The sequence below is a fragment of the Chiloscyllium punctatum genome, chromosome 30 (genome assembly GCF_047496795.1).
Source record: "Chiloscyllium punctatum isolate Juve2018m chromosome 30, sChiPun1.3, whole genome shotgun sequence".
NCBI classification, from domain to species: domain Eukaryota; kingdom Metazoa; phylum Chordata; class Chondrichthyes; order Orectolobiformes; family Hemiscylliidae; genus Chiloscyllium; species Chiloscyllium punctatum.
The window spans coordinates 44,194,951-44,214,085 of record NC_092768.1 but is presented as its reverse complement, the minus strand read 5'-3'; the positions used below and the strand labels follow the sequence as shown (position 1 = coordinate 44,214,085).

General features: G+C 43.2%; 1 protein-coding gene across 2 annotated transcripts in view; it reads left to right on the top strand.

Moving 5' to 3' along the window:
- The window catches only part of LOC140455468 (class I histocompatibility antigen, F10 alpha chain-like), a 28,740-nt gene extending 10,509 nt beyond the window's left edge, over nucleotides 1–18,231 (top strand). Inside the window, exons 3-6 of one of the 2 annotated variants that reach the window (XM_072550352.1) lie at nucleotides 4,518–4,793; nucleotides 4,910–5,188; nucleotides 6,804–6,920; nucleotides 17,089–18,229. In XM_072550352.1, the coding sequence (XP_072406453.1) occupies nucleotides 4,518–4,793; nucleotides 4,910–5,188; nucleotides 6,804–6,920; nucleotides 17,089–17,315 (899 nt within the window). In that variant the 3' untranslated portion in view covers nucleotides 17,316–18,229. Of the gene's footprint in view, nucleotides 1–4,517; nucleotides 4,794–4,909; nucleotides 5,189–6,803; nucleotides 6,921–17,088 lie in introns of both variants that reach the window. The other variant, XM_072550353.1, reaches the window with a different exon arrangement.
- Nucleotides 18,232–19,135: the final 904 nt, after the last annotated feature.

Sequence of the window (19,135 nt, the reverse complement as noted above, 5' to 3'; positions counted from 1 at the left end):
TCTATGTCCCTCTCTAACCTAAACATCCTTCAGCACTATCCACAACTGTGCTGAGCTTAGTGGCATCTGCAAATTTATTAGCCAATCCTTCTACATCCTCATCCAGGTCATTTATAAAAATGACAAACAGCAGTGGCCCCAAAACAGATCCTTGCGGTACTCCACTAGTACTTGAACTCCAGGATAAACATTTCCCATCAACCACCACCCTCTGTCTTCTTTCAGCTAGCCAATTTCTGATCCAAACCCCTGGATCACCCTCAGTCACATGCCTTTGTATTTTGTGCAGTAGCCTACCATAGGGAACCTTATCAAACATGGGACTGAAATCCATATACACCACATCAACCACTTTACCCTCATCCACCTGTTTGGTCACCTTCTCAAAGAACTCAATAAGGTTTGTAAGGCATGACCTACCTTCATAGATCTGTGTTGACTATATCTAATCAACTTATTCTTTTCCAGACGATTATAAATCCTATCTCTTATAATCTTTTCCAACATTTTACCCACAACTGAAGTAAGGCTCACTGGTCTATAATTACCAGGGTTATCTCTACTCCCCTTTGAGAACAAGGGGACAATATTTGCTATCCTCTGGTCTTCGGGCACTATTCCTGTAGACAATGATGACATAAAGATCAAAGCCAAAAGGCTCTGCAATCTGCTCCCTTGCTTCCCAGGGAATCCTTGGATAAATCCCATCCGGAGGGGACCTACCTATTTTCACACTTCCCAGAATTGCTAACACCTCCTCCTTGTGAACCTCAATCCTGTCTTGTCTAGTAGCCTGTATCTCAATATTCTCCTCGACAACATTGTCTTTTTCCAGTGTGAATACTGACGAAAAATATTCATTTAGTGCTTCCCTGATCTCCTCTGACTCCACGCACAACTTCCACTACTGTCCTTGATTAGCCCTAATCTTACTCTAGTCATTCTTTTATTCCATATACCGATAGAAAGCTTTAAGGTTTTCCGTGATCCTACCTGGCAATGACTTCTCATGTCCCCTCCTGGCCCTTCTTAGCTCTCTCTTTAGGTCCTTGCTGGCTAACTTGTAACTCTCAAGTGCCCTAACTGAGCTTTCACGTCTCATCCTTATGTAAGCGTTCCTCGTCCTCTTGACAAGAGATTCAACTTCTATATTAAGCCACAGCTCCCTCGCTCGACCACTTCCTCCATGCCTGACAGGTACATACTTATCAAGGACAAACATTAGCTGTTCTTTGAATAAGTTCCGCATTTCAATTGTGCCTATCCCCTGCAGTTTCCTTTCCCATCCTATGCACCTTAAATCTTGCCTAATCGTATCATAATTGCCTTTCTCCCAGTTATACCTCTTGCCCTGTGGTATAGATTATCCCCTTGCATCACTAAAGTAAACATAACCGAATTGTGGTCACTACCAGCAAACTGCTCACCTTATAACAACCACCGTTACTCTCGCTCCTATCCAGAATTATCTTTGCTATCCTTTCCTCTACATCTCTGGAACTATCCGGAGGCCTATGGAAAACTCCCAACAGGGTGACCTTTCCTCTCCAGTTTCTAACCTCAGCCCATACTACCTCAGTAGACTAGTCCTCATCAAATGCCCTTTCTGCCACTGTAATACTGCCCTTGACTAACAATGCCACACCTCCCCTTCTTTTACCATCTTCTCTATTCTTACTGAAACATCTAAATCCTGGAACCTGCAACAACCATTCCTGTCCCTGCTCTATCCATGTCTCCGAAATGGCCACAACATCGAAGTCCCAGGTACCAACCCATGCTGCAGGTTCACCCACCTTATTCTGGATGTTCCTGGCATTGAAGTAGACACACTTCAAATCACTTTCCTGCTTGCCGGTGAATTCTTGTGACCTTGAAACCATATCTCTGACCTCACTACTCTCAACCTCCTGTACACTGGAGCGACAATTCAGGTTCCCATCCCCCAGCTGAATTAGTTTAAACCACTCCAAAGAGTATTAGCAAATATCCCCCCCCAGGATATTGGTACCCCTGTGGTTCAGGTGTAGACCATCCTGTTTGTAGAGGTCCCACCTACCCCAGAAAGAGCCTCAATTATCCAGGTATCCAAATGCCTCCTGCATCATCCCGGTAGCCACATGTTCAACTCTTCTCTCTCCCTATTCCTCACCTCACTAGCATGTGACATAGGCAACAAACCAGAGATAACAACTTTGTTTGCTCTAGCACTAAGCTTCCACCCTAGCTCCCTGAATGTCTGCCTTAGATCCCCATCTCTCTCCCTACCTGTGTCACTGGTGCCTATGTGGACCACGAACTCCAGCACCCAGGAGGCAACACACCAACTGTGAGTATCTTTTGTTCCCACAGAACCTCCTATCTGTCCCCCTAACTATGGAGTCCTCAACGACTAATGGTCTGCTCCTCTTCTCCTTTCCTTTCTGAGCAGCAGGAACAGACTCTGTGCCAGAGACCTGTACCCCATTGCTTACCCCTGCTAGGTCATTTCCCCCCCCCCCCCCCCCCCCCCACCAACAGTATATTTGTTATTGAGGGGAATGGCCACAGGGGATCCCTGCACTGCCTGCCCGTTCCCTTTCCATCCCCTGACTGTAACCCATCTGCCTTTTTCTTGTACCCGAGGTGTGACTACCTCCCTGCAACTCCTCTCAATAACCCCCTCTGCCTCCTGAATCATCCAAAGTTCATCCAGCTCCAGCTCCACTTCCCTCACGCGGTTTTCGAGGAGCTGGAGTTGGGTGCACTTCCTGCACATGAAGTCAAAGTGGAGTTCAGGCCATAATCAATTCAACAATGAATAGCAGGGCAGACCCAAAGACAAATGACTTGCTCCTATTGTTCTGGACCAGGCCAGACCCCCTCCAAACATTTGAAGAAGGTAGTCCAGACCCTAACTTTGCCAGTTGTTTTAAGCAGGTGTACAGTGGATATTCCAGGAGAACATCAGCTGTTTTCAGCAAAACAGAATTTATTTAAAGATTACTGAATGAAACACAGAGGACAAAAAACAGAATACCAAGCAACTTATCCTATCCGAAAACCCACCAGATCAGCCCACTTAATGATGCTGTTCCAAAATACTTGCAACGATCCTTATAAGTACCCTTTAGGGTGGCACAATGGCTCAGTGGTTAGCACTGCTGCTTCACAGCGCCAAGGTCCCAGGTTCGATTCTCAGCCTTGGGTGACTGACTGTGTGGAGTTTGCACATCCTCCCTGTGTCTGCGTGGGTTTCCACCGGGTGCTCCAGTGGTTCAAAAGGTAAAATCATAAACACAAGTTCTTACAAAATGGAAGTCAGACAGAGAGGACTGGCCTGAGCTTGCTGATCAATCTAGCAGCCTTTCACACTACAGCTACAAAAAAAACCAAACCAGAGACAAGCTGAGCTGGGAGAACTGGCCACTCCCCTTTTCATTGTACAGGTGTTTTATTAAAACACTTCATTTGAAAAAAAAAGTGGGCGGCATGGTGGCTCAGTGGTTTGCACTGCTGCCTCACAGTGCCAGCCTTGGGCAACTATCTGTGTGGAGTTTGCTCATTCTCCCCATGTCTGCATGGGTTTCCTCCAGGTGCTTCGGTTTCCTCCCACAGTCCAAAGAGTTTTCCCTGGAGCGTCGGAGGCTGAGGGGGTGACCTTATAGAGGTTTACAAAATTATAAGGGGCATGGATAGGATAAATAGACAAAGTCTTTTCCCTGGGGTCGGGGAGTCCAGAACTAGAGGGCATAGGTTTAGGGTGAAAGGGGAAAGATATAAAAGAGACCTAAGGGGCACCTTTTTCACATAGAGGGTGGTACGGGTATGGAATGAGCTGCCAGAGGATGTGGTGGAGGCTGGTTCAATTGCAACATTTAAGAGGCATTTGGATGGGTATATGAATAGGAAGGGTTTGGAGGGATATGGGCCGGGTGCTGGCAGGTGGGACTAGATTGGATTGGGATATCTGGTCGGCATGGACGGGTTGGACTGAAGGGTCTGTTTCCATGCTGCACATCTCTATGACTCTATGTGCAGGTCAGGTGAATTGGCCATGCTAAATTGCCCATAGTGTTAGGTGCATTAGTCAGAGGGGGCTGGGTTACTCTTCGGAAGGTCGGTGTGGACTGGGTGGGCCAAAGTGCCTGTATCCACACTGTAGAAAATCTAATCTAATCTAAAAACTTGAATGCCTTCTGCCTGAGGCAGTACCTGTTAGCTATAAACAAATTGGCCCAAAAACCCTTCAACCCCCAAATGTTTTGTAGTCTGTGTCATTTACGACCTCTCTGGAAAAAAAGCCAAGGACATCATCACCTTGTAAAAGGAGCAGCTTCGTCACAGTATGTCTTATTATCAGTTCATATGACACGGGATCTGTTTGTGTGAAACTGATTCCACTGAGAGATCTTGTTACTGTAACAGAACCCTCCAAGTAATCTATCAGGGTAACACTCAGCCAGGAGGAAGAACTCTGATATTAAGGGGACTTTGCAGTGAACAATTAATTTTGGCTTTTTTAAAAATTTTGGCAGGAGTGCATATTTTGCAATTCATAAGGACTGTAGAGATCACTGCTGATGGCTCTGTGAAGAGATCGATGAATGTTGGATTTGATGGAAAGGACTTTATTAGTTTAGAGCCGGACAGAATGAGATGGGTGGCATCCAATCACTTTGCAGTGAAGATCAAGGAGAACTGGGATTCGGATAAAGAAAGGAACAGGCATTGGAAATGGCACTTGGAAGAGGAACTTGTTGAGCGTTTAAAATCACGCTTACACTTCGGAAAACAATATTTTGCGAGGAAAAGTATGTATTTCAGTTTTGCTCCATGTTCTGATCTAACCTCACTGATCTATGAAACCATTCTCCCATTCCATTCAGTATCTGTCTATTGTTTGTGTTTTCACCCTTTCCCATCACAGTCCAGCCTGAAGTGTTCATCTCCAGGAGGGAGCCCAATGGTCGGGACAAGCCACTCACTCTCTCCTGCCTGGTCACTGGGTTTTATCCTGTAGACATCGAGGTGACCTGGCTAAGGAATGGAGAGGTCATGTCTGGGACATATTCCTCGGGGGTACGACCGAACCACGATGGGACCCATCAGATCCAGAAAGAGATTGAGATCAATGCTGGGGATGAGGATCAATACTCCTGTCAAATTGAACACAGCAGCCTGGCAGAGGCCCAGCTCTATCAGTGGGGTAAGAGACTGGAGAGTCTGTGTGTGTGTGTGTGTCTGTGTGTCTGTGTGTCTGTGTGTGTGTGTGTGTGTGTGTGTATGTGTATGTGTGTGTCTCTGTGTGTGTGTGTGTGTGTGTGCACGTGCGTGTGTCTGTGTGTGTGTGTGTGCACGTGTGTGTGTGCACGTGTGTGTGTCTGTGTGTGCACGTGTGTGTGTGCACGTGTGTGTGTGTGTGTGCACGTGCGTGTGTCTTTTGAATCCTTTCCACCATTCAATGAGGTTATGGATGATTTTCACCACAATTTAATTGAAAATCCTAAAACTTTCAAGTACCCTACTAATTCTACTCTGTTGTTCAACATGACCATGGCTAGTCATTGTCCTCAAATCCTCTTGACTCTCTGCTTCCCAGATGCCCTGATTCCTTGAGAAACCAAAAAGCTCCCAGTCCCAGCTTGAAGGATATTTAGAAAGTCTGACTTGATGGATCATTTTCTTGACATGTTTATTATTTATGGTGCTGACGGACACTGAAACATATTCACAAGAACCTACAGAGGCTCTTCAAACACAGAGCACGGGTTAATTACACAAAAAGAAACAACACAGGGCAGTTAGAAAGATATTAACACAAACAGAAAAACAAAGTTTCATTGTGTTTATTCTTTTTAAAGATGCTCAATTCCAAAGACATTCCACTGTCAGCTTTACATTTGAGTTTTCAAGTTCACAAATCCACCCATACTCTGATCAGTTGATCCATATCCAAGTGTCTGTCTCACTATCTCTGGACATTTGTGGGAGCCTTTTCTTTGAGCTGGTTTCTCTCACTTACTTCATCTCTTCACCATGGTGGGTTCACTGCAGTAAATTAGGACCAAATCCTGGAGTTAGATTGGACCAAGTGCTTTTTTTTGAAGTGTCAGCTCTGTTTCTCTGTCTTTTTGTTCATTATCAGCTCAGCCCAGTTTCCCGCAGTCAGTTTAGAACAGATTCCCTACAGTGTGGGAATAGTCCACACCAACCCTCCGAAGGGTAACCCACCCAGACCCATTTCCCTCTGACTAATGTACCTAACACTTTGGGCAATTTAGTCATGACCGATTCGCCCAACCTGCACATATTTGGACTGTGGGAGGAAACTAGAGAACCCGAAAGAAACCCACACAGGCATGGGGAGAATGTTCAAACTCCATACAGACGGTCACCCAAGGCTGAGAATCGAACCTGGGACCCTGGTGCTGTGAGGCAGCAGTGCTAACCACTGAGCCACTGTGCCGCTCTGTTTATTCCTCATCCCTTTGAAGTTTGATATGAAAACCATCAGTGATGCTGCCTCCTGGGCTGTCCAATGTAGCGCTGGGGATTGAACAAGGACAGAGCACAGATACCAGGGAGAAGGGGAACAGGAGGGTAACCCCTAGGTTTGGGACAACGTGATGTTTATATCCCCATCAATGGGATCTTTAGTGACTTCACTGTACAGGGAAATCCGATAAGGGTCAAAGCAGCATTTCAATCAATCTAAACAATTCCCAATGAGTGGGATCAGTTAAAATTGTCCCCAGTCAACAGAAAATTGGGAATGGGTCCAGGAACAAAAATAATACTGGTGTTATTCAAATGTGTTTCAGCAATTCAAGAAAAAAACGGAGAGTGGTCCCACCTTCCAATAATATTTATTATTATTGGATCAGTCACTGGACTGGCTGCTACATTCGGGATAATCACCTGGATACGGTCATACAGAGGTAAGACTCAGAGAGAGGGGAATGGAGAACTGAGGGGACAGGGTGAGTCTGGGGGAATCTCCTGTACTGGGAGTACAGGGCACTGAGAGGGGAGAGTGTGAGAGAGGGGAATGGAGAACTGAGAGGATAATGAGTGAATCGGCCATGTTTAATATGGTAATGTGGAATGTGTGATCTAACCAAAGCACAATGACCTTTATCGCCAGAGGATTTGACGATAGGAGTGAAGACATCTTGCTACATTTGGAGAGCCTCAGGCCGAGGATATCATGTGCAGTTCTGGTCTCTTTACCTTTAGAGCTTTTGGCCTGAAAAGCCAGTGCTGACACATGTCTCCTTTTTTAAACTAAAATCCTTTTACCTCTCTGCGCTCTGTATCCCTCTATCTCTTACCTATTCATTTTTCTGTCAAGATGCCTCTTAATTGCTATTATACTCCTTCTACCACTGCCTCTAGCAGCACATTCCAGGTATTTACCAGCCTGTGTTTTTAAAAAACTTGCTTCTCACATCTTCTTTGAACTTTCCCCCCTTTACTTTAAACCTACGTCCCCTAGTGTTTGACACTTCTACCCTGGGATAAAGACTCTGAGAATTCATTCTATCCATGCCTCTCATAATTTTGTAAACATGCTTCAGGACACCCCTCAGTCTCCATTCAAGTGAAAACAAACCAGGTTTGTCAAATCTCTCCTCATTGCTCATACCCTCCAAACCAGGCAATCTCCAGGTAAACCGTTTCTGTACCCTCTCCAAAACCTCCACGTTATTTTGTTAGTGTGGCAGCCAGAACTATATGCAGTAACAGTAACTTATCTTTTCATTTTATGTGTTCTGGCCTTACTCACGAGACTTCCATGTGATAAATTATCGAAAGCCATTCGTAAATCCAAATAGAGCATTATTCCTACCTGCATTTCATGAACAAAAGATTCGATCAGCAGTAGTCACTAGGCCCACAGGGATAATCCTCAATTCCAAACCTACCCCAAATAACCTTTGACTCCCGATTGGTCAAGAATAGATCAGCACTACCTTTAAAAAATTTTAATGTCCCTGCATTCACTGCTTTCTGGAGAAGCAGGTTCTGAAGACTCACAATCCTCTGACAGAAAAGAAATTTTCTCCCAGTTCATTGAAATGGAAGATCCCTCATTTTTAAACTAAGTATCCAATGATTCTAGTCTCTCCCAGAAGAGGAAACATTTTTTCAGCATCCACATTATCAAATCTCCTCAGGATCTCGTGTTTTCCAGTAAGAACATCTCTCCTACTTCTAATCTATAATGAATAGAGGCCCAACCTGTCCAACATTCCTCAGAAGGTAACCTAGCAACCCCTTCTCAGAACGGCTTCTGATGCATCTATATCTTTATCTTACATGAGGGGATCATACCTGTGGGTGGTCCTGCAAATGCTGTAGTACAAATGCCTTGTAAACTTTAACTCAACATCCTTTTATGCATCAATTCTTACATTAAACTGCAACATTTAATTAGCCTTCCGAATCACTTGCTGTACCTGCATCCTAACTTTCTGTGAATCATGTATCTTAACCCTTCAGAGTTCCACTGTCTCTCTCCGTTTAAATGAAATATTGCTCCCTATTCTTGCTGCCAAAGTGGACAAGGTGTGTGGAACATGTTGCCAGCAGAGGCAGGCACAGGAGATTAATTTACATTGTGTCTGGACAGATGCATGAGTAAGTGGGGAGCAGAGGGATACAGATGCTTAGGAATTGGGTGACAGGTTTAGACAGTGGATTTGGCTTAGAGGGCCGAAGGGCCTGTTCCTGGGCTGTAAGTTTTCTTTGTTTTCCCTTTGGTCAAGGTCATATTGTCCATATTCGAAACCAGCTGTCATATGCTTGTCCATTTATATCCCTCTAGAGACTCTGGTGTCCGTTTACTACTAACTTTCCTGCCTTTCTTTGAATTATTAATAAATTTGGTAACCATATATTTAGTTCCTTAAACCAAGTCATTGATCTACATTGTAAATAACTAAGGCCCCTGCACTGATCACTGTGACACTTCATTCGTCACATCTTGCCAACCTGAAAATGACAGATTTTTACATAATCTATCTTTCATATTAGGTCATCAATCCTCTGTCTATGTAACTTTACATGTTACCATCGGCATATGGTAACCTGTGATGTGGTCTCTTGTGAAATGCCTTCTGGCAACCTGAGGTCACAATTTCCACAGTGTTCCCTTTGACCAGTTGTTTGCTACTTTCTCAAAGAAATAAATTAGTCAAATATGAATTGCACTTTCACAAAAGCACATCGACCCAACCTGATTGCACTGAGATTTTTGAGGTATCTGTCTACAGCCTCTTTAATAAACATTCCAGCATTTTCCCTGTGACAGAAGTGAGCTAACTGACCTGTACTTTCCCACCGTCTGTCTCCCTCACTTCTTGAAGAGAGGAGTCAAGTTGATTATTTTTCAACCTGATGAGACCGTTACAGACTTTAGGAAATTTAAAACAAATGCATCCTTTGTCTCAGCAATGACTTCATAGAATCGCTACAGTATAGAAACAGGCCCTTTAGCCCAACAAGTCCATACCGACCCTCCAAAGAGTAACCCACCCAGACCATTCCCCTTACCCCTGACTAATGCACCTAACCAACACTCCCCTGAACACTATGGGCAATTTAGCACAGCCAATTCACCTAACCTACACATCTTTGTGATTGTGGGAGGAAACCGAAACACCTGGAGGAAACCCACGCAGACACTGGGAGAATGTGCAAACTCCACTCAGGCAGTTGCCCGAGGCTGGGATTGAACCAGGGCCCCTGGCACTGTGAGGCTGCATTGCCAACTGCTGTGCCACCTTTTTTTTAAGATGCTAGGAAGAGGATGGTAAAAGAGTTCAAAACTAGAGGGCATAGGTTTAAGGTGAGAGGACAAAGATTTAAAAGGATGACAAGGCACAGTGTTTTTACACAGAGGGTGGCGTGTGTATGGAATGAGCTGCCAGGGGAAATGGTGGAGGCTGGTACAATTACAACATTTAAAAGGGACCCAAATAGGAAGGGTTTAGAGGTAAATGGACCAAATGCTGGAAAATTAGATTAGATACATTTAGGACAGCTGGTCGGCTTGGATGAGTTGGACTGAAGGGTCTTTTTTCATGCTGTACATCTGTATAAGTCTATGATCTAGGAGCTTGTCAGTGTGTGTTCTGACAGCTTTTTCAATATCCTTTCCTGAGGGATTATCATTGTCTCCTTTTCTCATCTGATTCATAATTATTTTGGTGATTTTGTTTCTGCTCAAAGTATCTGCTCAATTTATCCACCTTTTCAGTATTGATGTGATTTGGGTGAACATACTGGAGGATTAACAGTCAGAAAACGTACAGTAGGGATAAATGGGTCATATTCAGGTTAGCAGGTTGTGATCAGTGAGAGACCACAGGAAGCTGTGCTGAGGATCTGGCTGTTCACAATCTAAATTTATTATTGGGATGTGGGATTAAATTTAATACTTCCAACTTGGCAGATGGCACTAAATTAGATGTTAGAGGAGGTTGTAAGAAGGGTACAAGATGACTTGCAAAGGCTAAGTGAGTGGATAAGAACATTCACACATGGAATGGAATATGGAGAAATGTGAGGTTATCCACATTGGTGAGGGATCAGAAATACAGTGTGTTCCTTATATCTGATCTCTCATAAACATCCATCAGCCAGGGAGACTGGGTCTGACCTTCACATCATCAATACATTTGGAAATGAAAACTGGCACCTCCTTCAGTTTAATACAAGCTTGGAGACAAGTTCAAAACGTACCTGGAAATTGCGCTGTGTTTTTGATATCCTCATGTTTGGTCTTTGTTGTAACCTCTGTCTTCGGTTTAAAAGTAGTCATTCAGTCGCTCCACAACTTCAGTGCTGCTGAAGAAAAAGACATATTTTTGAGAAGTTTTTCATTTGCACTCATCAGACCAATTCACATGAATATTAATGTAAAGGGAAAACAACATTTATGAGAGAAGAGTGCTGATTGGTTGGCAAGTGGGCTCTGATGGAGGTGTTAAAATCAACTAGGCGGAGGGTGGGTACTGCAGATGCTGGAGATTAGAGTCTAATCAGAGTGGTGCTGGAAAAGCACAGCAGGTCAGGCAGCATCCAAGGAGCAGGAAAATCGACGTTTCAGGCAAAAGCCCTTCATCCGGAAGGGCTGATGAAGGGCTTTTGCCCGAAACGTCGACTTTCCTGAGCTTCTCCGATGCTGCCTGACCTGCTGTGCTTTTCCAGCACCACTCTGATCTGGACTGTGATGGAGGTGTTGCCATGGAGACTGTAGCAGTTCGTGATTTTCCCCAAGACCCACCAAGTCGTAGGATGGGTGATGCAGGAAGAAATATTGGGGACTTGTGAGAAAGGTACAGCAGTGAACATAGGTGATTTTATTCTATAAAATTAGGTATGTAAGATTGGTAAATTCTGTGAATGATGAGTTCATAAAATGTTTGTGGGACAGTTTCATAGAATCATAATTTAATGGAGCAGCATATTATCAGGAAAACCAGAGAGCAGGTTGGTTACATCTGGTAAAGTGCAATGAGACAGGGTTAATTAATAATCACAGAATAAAGTTGTTTCAAGGGAGCAGTTATCCCAATATAATCAAGCATCCCATTCCATTTGAGGAGGTGCAGCGAGGATCTAAGGCTACGGTTTTAAACTTAAATGAGGGCATGATGTCAGAGAAATTAGGTTCAGGGTTAGGTCAATGAAGATGCAAAATCAACCAGTTATGGAGATATTTCAGAGTACTAAGCTTCTTTCTCATTGGAAGGTGGTCAACTAAAGGAAGTTAAGTGTAGCCTGAAATGGAAAAAAAACGTGTACAATTCCACAAATGTGAGTGTGAGAAAGTCTATAGCCTTAAAACATGTCTTTAAACATTTAGTCTATAATGTAATGTAGAATTATAGAACACATTTGCTGTACACTAGAAGATTGACAGGCAGGGAGGCTCAGAAATAAAGTTGGGGGTGGGGGTCCCAAGTTATGCCGAAGATAAAAACATCTGTGCTCACCAAGTGATAACAGGATGCTCTGAGGCAATTAAGAACATTTGCCTTAACATCAGTGAATCTATGTAAACAGGACACTGAGTGATAACATTCACGGCTGTTCCCTTGTGAAATTAATGACAGTGTTTGATTCTGACCTCGAAACAAAACCCAGTACCATCAAAAGCCTTGTAATTAACAGTCAGGTCCTATCAATTATAATGGATTCTTCTTACCCTTGCAAGCGGGGTAGACACAGAGGGAAAAACATTTTTCTGATACAAGTCCCTGACTTGAGAGTTCAAAAGGACACTAGAGAGAGAGAGAGAGAGACCAAGACCATTTTAGTGCTGGGGCTGTCAAAGCCAGTAGAAAATGAACTCTTTGTGCTTACTTGCTATGGTTTGAACTTAATTGCATTTTTGGGACTTTATGATGATATGGAGTAGCCATTACTGGTTATTAAATACAAACTCTCTAAAAGGTAATATTGATGAAGCTTTAACTTACTTGCTGTTCTTGCTGACCACTCTACAGACCTTACAAACTGCCCCACTATCAATTCTAACTAATCAGATCTTATGTCTTATTTGAATTTGAATCACAACCCTGAAAGAAAGCATGTTTAATTCAAATAAGTTTAAATGAATCAGTTTAAATGCAACCTTACGGCAACGTCTCAGCCTCAGGTACAGAAAGATTCAGTGCTTAAAAACAGGAGTCTGCTCCTAGCTTTAAAAAAAGTTGTTCTAAGTCCAACATTGAAGGGGTTCTGCCACAATGTGTCAGGAAGCCATTTTATGGTCAAAAGTTTGCCCTCGTTGCTAAGAAGCCATTTTCTAAAATAATTGTATCAGACATGTGAGCTGTGCAAGGTTACCTTATGAACTCTTCAATTAGCTCAGACTGGTACCTCTTTATGATCGGAGTTTATCTCACTAGCAGGCACCTAACCTATGTTTTTCCCACCTGATGAACGGCTTCGGGCCTGTAGGAGTGATTAGTCAAGCGTATACAGACCTGTCAGTTAACTTTTCTTCCTTATTAATTATTGTTATCTGTCTAATTAAGAACATGCAATGTTTTTGTAAACTTTTGTATAAAGCAAGCCACTTTGTATCAGTACATCAGAGTAGCCTGCTGGGGTACTTGAAGAGCTGGTACCCTAATCTCCTAAGTTATTAGAACCTAGTTAGTTTAGCCTATAGGTATCAGTGTTATGTTGTAACAGTGATGCTATTAGTGAATAAAGGGGATGACTAAAATTAAACCAATCTGTCTGTAAGAGGTTTTTATTCCAGACTATCAATGAGAACAATCTCCAGGAAGAACAGAGGCTTACAGGTAGAGTCTATAAGGGATTCCCTGGGCTGTGTCCAATCTGTACTTTAACAAGTGGCGGGTCAGAAGATAGGTTATAAAGTACTGAAAAGAATAACTAACAGATTAATAAGGAAGGAAAGATGCTAATTAGAAAGAAAGAACCTGTAAGTGTATTTAAAAAAGGAAAAGAGTAAGGGAAGTGAGCATGGTCATCTAGAGCGTGAGTGTGGACAATGAATAAGAACATACCAAACAGGAACAACAGGAGGCCAGCCCTTCAGGCCTGCTCCATCATTCATTGGCTGATCGTCCACACCATTTTCCTGCACTCTCCCCATATCCCTTGATGTTTGTTAATAATCCAAACATTATTGATCACAGTCTCAACATACTCAGCAATTGAGCATCCCCAGCCTCCTGAGACAGTCCGTACCAAGGAATCACCAGGTTCTGAGTGAAAGAATTCCTTCCCACCTCAGACCTCAGTGAGTTACCCCTTATTCTGAGAACGAGTCCCAAGGTCCCTAACTCTGACTGCCAGCCAACCTCCATTGACCCTGTCGAACCCTGGAAGAATGAGATCATCTCACATTGTTCCAAACTCAAGAGAATAAAGGTTCAGTTTATTTAATATTATTTCTGAGAGAAATCCTTCCATCCCAGGAATTGGTCTGTAATGTTTTGTTGAATTCCATCTACACCAAGTACTGTATATTTTTTCATTGGTACTGAGAACTAAACTGCACATGATAGTCTGGGTGACATCTTATCAAAGCTGAATGGAATTGCAGCAAAGCATCTTTACTCCTGTACTCAAATCCCCTTGTACTGAGGAACAACATGACATTTGCTTTAATTGCTTGCTGTATCTGCATGTTAACTTTCAGTTAGTCATGAACAAGGATAACAAATCCCTTTGAAGTTCAACATTTCCCATCTGCTCACCATTTGAGAAATGTTAAACCTATTACTATGTTCAATCTTACCTTGCATAAATGTCTAATCAATCATGTTACTATGTCTCATTATCAGTACATTTGGAAATGAATGGAGGATGGGGATGGGGTTACAAGGCCCAGGAGAGGGGAGAGGGGGAACCAGGATCCAGGACAATGGGGTGGTGGTGATGGGACCAACATGAGGGGGAATAGGACCTGGGAAGCTGGAGGTGGGATGCAGGATCTGGTGGTCATAGTAACGGGACCTGAGAGACAATGGGAACAGGACCAGGAAGCTGGGAACATGCTCGGTAGAGGATGGAATGCAGCATGATTCCCAGGAAATGATGAGGATGTAATCTGGGAGACAGGGGAAGGAGTGAGGGAGGCAAAAGGGGAAGGGAAGGACAGAAGGAACAGTAACGGAAGGAGGAGGGTTGGAGGCTTCCTGGGGCTTGCTTACATTTTGCATTCCTTCCCCCAAGCTGCCCCACCGCTTCCACATAAACACCCCCAATCACTTTCTCACAAACCAGCCCCATGTCCACATTCCCCCACCATAATGTTTTCATTCTGCTCCCCAGCATAACTTCATTCCCTGTCCCCCAATGTCGTCATTCCCCTTCCCCTCACTTCCCCATTTACCCTCCCCCCACATATTCAATCTCCTCCCTCAATGTCCTCATTCCCTCTCCCATGTCCCCATTCCACTCCCCCCCCCATCCCTATTCCTCTCTCCTACATTCCTATTACCCCCATGGCCCTATTCCCCTCCCTCTACATCCTCATTTCCCTCCCCTCACAAACCAATTCCCCTCCCCCCTCCTCATTCCCCTCCCTGCCAAGTCGTTCCCCTAATCCCGACCTCCCCATTCTCCTCCCCCCACATCCCTATTCCCCCCCCCGATCCCTATTTCCCCCCATCTCTATTCCCCTCCCTCTATGTCCTCATTCCGCTCCCCCTCCTCATTCCCCTCCCTCACCCCTTCATTCCCCTCCCCCCACGTCCCCACTTGCAGGAGCTACTTAGATTACACCACCTCATACTACCTCCTGTAAAAATGCCATCCCATATTCCCAATTCCTCTGCCTCCACCCAAGAGGGCCAGTTCCATCCCAGAACACACCAGATGACCTCCTTCTTTAAAGACCGCATTTCCCCTCTCATGTGGTTGAAGAAGCCCTCCAACACATTTCGTCCACATCCCGCACCTCCACCCTCAAACCCCACCCTTCCAACCGCAACAAGGACAAAACCCCTCTGGTCCTCACCTTCCACCCCACCTACTCCGTATTTATTGCATCATCTTCTGCCATTTCCGCCACTTACAAACAGGCCCCACCACCAGAAATACATTTCCTTCCCCACCCCTGTCTGCTTTCCGCAAAGACTGTTCCCTCTGTGACTATCTGGTCAGATCCACATCCCCCAATAACCTACCTTCCCCTGCCATCGCAGAGATTGCAAAACCTGTGCCTACACCTTCCCCCTCACCTCCATCCAAGGCCCTAAAGGAGCCTTCCACATCCATCAAAGTTTCACCTGCACTTCCACCAATGTCATTTATTGTATCCGTTGTTCCTGATGCTGTCTCCTTTACATTGGGGAGACCAGACGCCTTCTCGCAGAGCGCTTTAGGGAACATCTCCGGGACACCCGCGCCAATCAAACACACCACCCCGTGGCCCAACATTTTAACTCCCCCTCCCACTCTGTCGAGGACATGCAAGTCCTGGGCCTCCTCAACCGCCGCTCCCTCACCACCCGACGCCTGGAGGAAGAATGCCTCATCTTCTGCCTCGGAACACTTCAACCCCAGGACATCAATGTAGACTTCACCCGTTTCCTCATTTCCCCTTCCCCCACCTCACCCCAGTTCCAACCTTCCAGCTCAGCATCATCCTTATGACCTGTCCCACCTGTCAATCTTCCTTCCCACCTATCCGCTGCACCCTCCCCTCCGACCTATCACCTTTACCCCCACCTCCATCCATCTACTACACTCTCAGATACCTTCCCCATAGCCCCACCCCCTCCCATTTATCTCTACACCGCAGAGGCTTCCAGCCTTATTCCTGATGAAGGGTTTTTGCCCAAAACGTCGATTTTCCTGCTCCTCGGATGCTGCCTGACCTGCTGTGCTTTTCCATCACCATTCTAATCTTGACTCTAATCTCCAGCATCTGCAGTACCCACTTTTGAGGTGTCCATCTCCCTCCCTGACGTATCACTGTTAATAGAGTTCCTCAAGGCACAGACAATTACTGAAATGTGTTCGTGCCAATCATGCTGATAACTCAGGAGCAATTCTGCAGTCACATCATCTGTCTTGCTATCTTTATTATGTGTTAATTAACCTATTATTTTCTCTGCATTTATTTGAAATTAATAAAATCTACTGCTTCCTGTGACTTCATTACCACTAGGAAATGTTAGCAATACTAATAAAACATTATGCTAACTAACAAATGACATGGGTTTGAGAAACAAATCAGCAAAATCCTCACTAGAGAATCCTGTCTTCCTGTGATTTCGTTTTTGAGTTTTCTTCCAATACACTCGACCCACAGACTGAGTTTCCCTCTCTTGCTGCTTTATTTCATTTTATCCACTCTCCGTCCTATCCCAGCACCCGCTCTCTGGGGGGGTCATGCAGTTCAGAAGGGTTTATAATCAACGCTCCATATCCTTGTCAGTAGAAACAGATTAAACAGGAAATCTACAACAGCTATTCTATTTAAATTCTTGAAAAAGGCATTAAAATGTAATGATTCAATATTTACTGTTACTGGCCTGTTAATAGGCACATTTATATTTCTTTCAGTTTTCATGCGATTGATCTGTTTAATATTATCATTAATTCCAGCTCAGCCCTTTCTGGAGACCAGGCCCACCCTCCGTCAGCAGGAAATCCTGGATAAGAATGTGGAACTGAAGCTGATGAGCAAATCTGAGCCCCAACTGAAAACACAGCCCTTACAGAGAGAGTCAAAATATCCACATGGCCTGGAGGAAGGGAATAAAGCCACAAATGAAGAAGAGAGTCCCTCAGAAACAGACAAACTAAATCCTGCAAGCAACGTTTCTGATTGAAACACAGTGAAATATCATCTAGGTAGCAATGTAACAGAATTCTTAACCACCAGTGAGGAACAAGAGGCAATGCAGAGTTTATTGAAACAACACAATGCACATTGAGAAAGTTTCCCATTATAACCCAATACTAATCTGTGTACCCCAGAGTTTGGAGGAACTGAAAATAATTACAGGAGAAATAGGAATTGAAATCGATATGGATGGCAAGGGAAAGCAGGGTCTGATCGTGTTAATAAAAGCATTTCAAGAGAAGCTATTCACCAGTGATGAATTGGAAAACATATTGTTTTAGGGTTTTAAACAATGAGAGGAAAGCTTGTCACAAAAAGATCTAGACTGAAAATTGTGCAGCAGAGCAAATACTACATCAAAGTTGGGGAAATGACATGTGTGAAGGACAAAGACAGTTTTAATGAGTATTACTGACTGTTTTCCTGGGGTGGATCTGAATCTGAAAGATTCTTTTCCATGTTCTCTTTTCAAATGCTGACTGGCCTGTTGTGTATTTAATTATTTCCTGTTTTTAACTTTTTGCTATTTTAAAGTTGGAGCAAGTGACTGTTTACACTCATTGGATATCAATACATAAAGAAATCAGCAACTACCAGCAGAAACTGCAACAGGTTTCTCATATCATAAAGCACAACTTAACACTATTGTAAGATTGTTATTTTGTTTGTCTGTTACAATTTTATGGGTTCAGATGTTTTCATCAAATACTTAAAAAGGGAATTACAAACAATGTTACTTATGTTCAATTATTTAGACAAATGTGTTTCCTGGCAATGTTATTCTGTTGCTAAAATTTAAAATTATTGAATCAAACTTATCTAAAACATATCCTGTATTCTTATTGCAACCTTTTGGAAGTTTAATTCTACAATTAATATATTTTTGAATTCTGCTCACCAATTTTATTTGAATTGAATCAATTTTTTATAGTCTTTCAAAAATGGTTTCTATTCCATTATTCATTTGTACTTTATCAAGTGATTTACTTTGAAATTGTATTAACTTTAACAGCAATCAATGGTTGTCAGTCAGTAAGTTATATTTTTTGATCCACCTTAGTGTCATCTTTAACAGCAATTAAATGCCTGTACAAATCTGAATTAAGAGTAATTTACAAGAGGATGGATCCCTCTGCCTTACTCAGTATCATATATGTTATTATTTCATTACTAAGTGACTGATATGCTTTTACTCTGAAACGTTTTCCATACTTGTTACCAAGCATTACTCTAATAGTGACCCTCCCAATCCCTGCGTCAGAGTGTGACTGGAAAGGTATAATAATGTTGTCTGACACAGACACTAGACAGAACACGTTTTCTGGTTATCAGCATGTTTAGCAACCCTGGAATTTGAAGTTTGAAATTTGTTATAATATATAACTCATCAGATGATAATTCAGCCTTTTCATTATCAAGCAATATCATCAACAGCAACAATTTACTTTTTTATATTTTCCCTCGGGTAAATATGTGAATTATGTTTACTAAGATTTTAAAACAAGGACTTTTGTTGTCATGACATTTTTTGGACACGTTACAGGTATCTGATGAGGAAAGAGGAAACATATGGTTTGTGAGGAAAGTGAGTCACCACCATTTAGTGATAGACAGGTGCTATATTATGTTATAACGTACCAAACATCATCCTGCAATCAGATTTACCATTAAAATGGATTGATTAAACAGGGTTCCTTTGTTCAAAGTATTTGTTGAGAAATTTGCCAATGAATCCTCTGTTCCTGTTGATCACATGTTGGGACTTCTACAGACACACACACTACAAAATCAGTCTTGTGAATTGAG